Source organism: Phytophthora infestans, genomic scaffold (assembly GCF_000142945.1).
Source record: "Phytophthora infestans T30-4 supercont1.216 genomic scaffold, whole genome shotgun sequence".
Lineage (NCBI taxonomy): Eukaryota > Oomycota > Peronosporomycetes > Peronosporales > Peronosporaceae > Phytophthora > Phytophthora infestans.
The window spans coordinates 50,310-53,040 of NW_003303543.1; the positions used below are offsets into that span (position 1 = coordinate 50,310).

Sequence of the window (2,731 nt, forward strand, 5' to 3'; positions counted from 1 at the left end):
GCGGCCGAAGCAGCGAATGTCGCGCTGTTCGGCGGACCTAAGCTCCTTACGGACTGGTCCGAATGGGTTGGCCCGACCAAGATTCAGCACAGAATTCCCTGGTCACGCTTAGGCCGGCGTGCACGCCTGGCGATGGCTGTATTCTTCTAGATTAGTCACTTGAGTTGCCTCTTCGAGTAGCTTGACTACACCCGGAACAGCTGAGTGCGCGCCGGTCCCACTTGAAGGCCGTCCATGAACACAGTCATCTTTACGTGTTCGTTTAGTGGGTTGCCCACTTGGGACGCCGTGATCTCCCGAATCACTTGGACGTACCCGTGCCGCTCGTGCCTCCCTTGCTTGTATGATTGGAAGATCGAACGCTGCCAATGCACGTAGTTCCCGGGAAACGCGCGTCTGATCCTAGGACGTGAAACATCCAGGCGATGTCGCCTCCTGCGGGTACGCCCAATGCTTAGCACGACCGTTAAGGTGAGGGAACTTAAAAGCAGCACGGCGCTGCTCGGTCGAGATCGGAGCCGTGTCCATCGCGGGCCCTACCTCTCGAACACAGAAGTGAAAGTTCTCCCCTCCCTTCACCTCATACGGCTTCATCTTCAGCCGTATTGGGTTCGGGTGTGGCGGACTTGTTTTCGCTGTCAGACCCTACAGGTGCGATGGGACCGCGCTCGTAGGCGTTAAACGCATTGACACGCTCGAGCTTCTCGGCCGGTGTTGACGTTCCCACACCATGCAGGAACTCCATACCGAAGATGCCAGTCATCTTCCGAGCCGACTCGAACTGTGAGTCGTTCAGATGGGAGAAGTCGTTCCTATCCATGGCGACGAACTTCAGACATGTTTAGGTAGTCTACCCGCGTTGGTATGGATTGTCTACAAGTGCTACCAAGTGTGACTGGGCCACACAGCACCTTGCACTAGAGGAAGTTGGCTTCCGAGAGGATACAAACGCTTAGTCAAGAGTAGCTCACAGGTCTTTTTTGTCTGATGGAGCGAAGTCACTAGTTTAAGGTGAGTTGTAAAATGAATGTATTTATAAGTTGGCTAAGCTGGAGCTAAATTTACAAACTATAAGTCACCTAACCTAAAGCTATGCTATCAGCCAATTGTTGGCCTCTGATGACCCAGGTATCATGTACCAGGTATCGCGAAGTGTTGATGTGTCACACTACATGTAAGTAGATGAACACATGGGGCTACGTATCCCATTACACTGTGCAAGATACGTACGTGCACGCAGTGAAGAGCACCGACATATGTACGCATGCAGGGTGTTTACAGCACAACTCTGACTGAGGGCGAGGGCGGCATTGGCAGTGAAGTGGGCGCGGGGGGGGGGGGGGTCCGGCGGGGTCCTTCAGACTTGCTATTCGTCATTATGAAGCGAGGGAGGGCGGGGGAGGGCGGCGAGGGAACGTACGGCGGGGGCAGTGTCGGAAGCTCCGCGTCTGAGCTTTGATAGATTTTCAAAAGCAAAGAGAGTTTCTGCGATAGTTCTTATTATACTGGTATATTGATATTTTCTTACGTTTTAATACGGATTAGAAACATGGGCATTACATGTATAATACATGGATATTACACGACCCGTAATATTTAGATTACGAGTTGATAATTTTACAACTTGGACAATACATGCGCATGGGCGATAGCATTTTAAAAAGTAAAACAGGCTATATGTTTCGGAAATTGAAACACTAATTACTTAGCTCTCAAATCAATTAGATATAAATTTCTGTATCATTTCTTGCAATACTTGTGAAATTAAGTGTGGTATTTTTGGTACCGTACTTGCTAAAATTGGTTCGATATTTTTTTGCACCATGTTACACGCATTTAATACACAGGTAGATGTTTAAAGAAAACGCAAATCAAAGTATGTAAAAAAAAGCAGTGTGGCCCTAACGAGCGTCAATGGCCATCGGTTTTAGGGGGACAGGCATGTGGGTAGAGGGCACCAGCAAGGATGCCAGCAAATTTGATGGACAATGCAATTCTAGCCAGATTCTAGCTATTTATCTTGTTAATTACCAATTAATGATCCAGTATCGTTTTGCATTGGACTTGGCAGCTTCCAATAATAAAGACTAGTATCGACGTACCCAGTTATTTATTAAATCATATTTTTTTTCGTCCTCTGGGTAGCTGTATTCACTCTCCGAGGTTTCTCGACTGGATCATCTACGAAGATGAGGGCTTTACCGCTTTTTTTCTCTTGTTTCGCCGACATCGCCTTCTTGGCCAGCTTGATTAATGTCTTTAAGTCTTTATCACCATCCGACCTCTTGCTGATTTTGTTAGTTATCTGGATGACGAATTTCGCGATCTCATCGTTTTCGTCCAGGGGTCGACTCTTGACAGCGACCCGAAGGAATCTTTTGGCCGCAGAGTCAGGAGATGCCTTCAGCAAGAACTGAGGTCGAGACTCGGCGGGAATCGAGAGCGATGCGACGACGCTGCTTCGAGTCAAAACAGCGATGGCAAGAGCTGCGTAAATTATAGTGCGCATGACAGCATCCATGTACTTTTGTAAGGTCTTGCGGTCTTCAGAGGAAATCGTGAAGTGAATGTTGTGTTTTCTTACGGCTTAAAAGAAAGCCGGTACTGAATCAGAAAATCATTTCCCGCTGTGGTAGTACCATCGCGTTGTCAGTGTTAACCGTTGGAATCCAACTTGGATCAATCATTGATATACTGTCGATGTCCCGACCCTTGACGTCGACTGGACGTC

At 48.1% G+C, this 2,731-nt stretch overlaps 1 protein-coding gene across 1 annotated transcript; it reads right to left on the minus strand.

The window, feature by feature from the left end:
- Window positions 1–2,113: 2,113 nt before the first annotated feature.
- On the minus strand, window positions 2,114–2,509 carry PITG_20857 (secreted RxLR effector peptide protein, putative; the record flags this gene model as incomplete). Its single annotated transcript, XM_002895247.1, has 1 exon — window positions 2,114–2,509. One exon carries the CDS (start codon window positions 2,507–2,509, stop codon window positions 2,114–2,116), a length of 396 nt encoding a protein of 131 aa, XP_002895293.1.
- Between the last annotated feature and the right edge of the window lie 222 nt (window positions 2,510–2,731).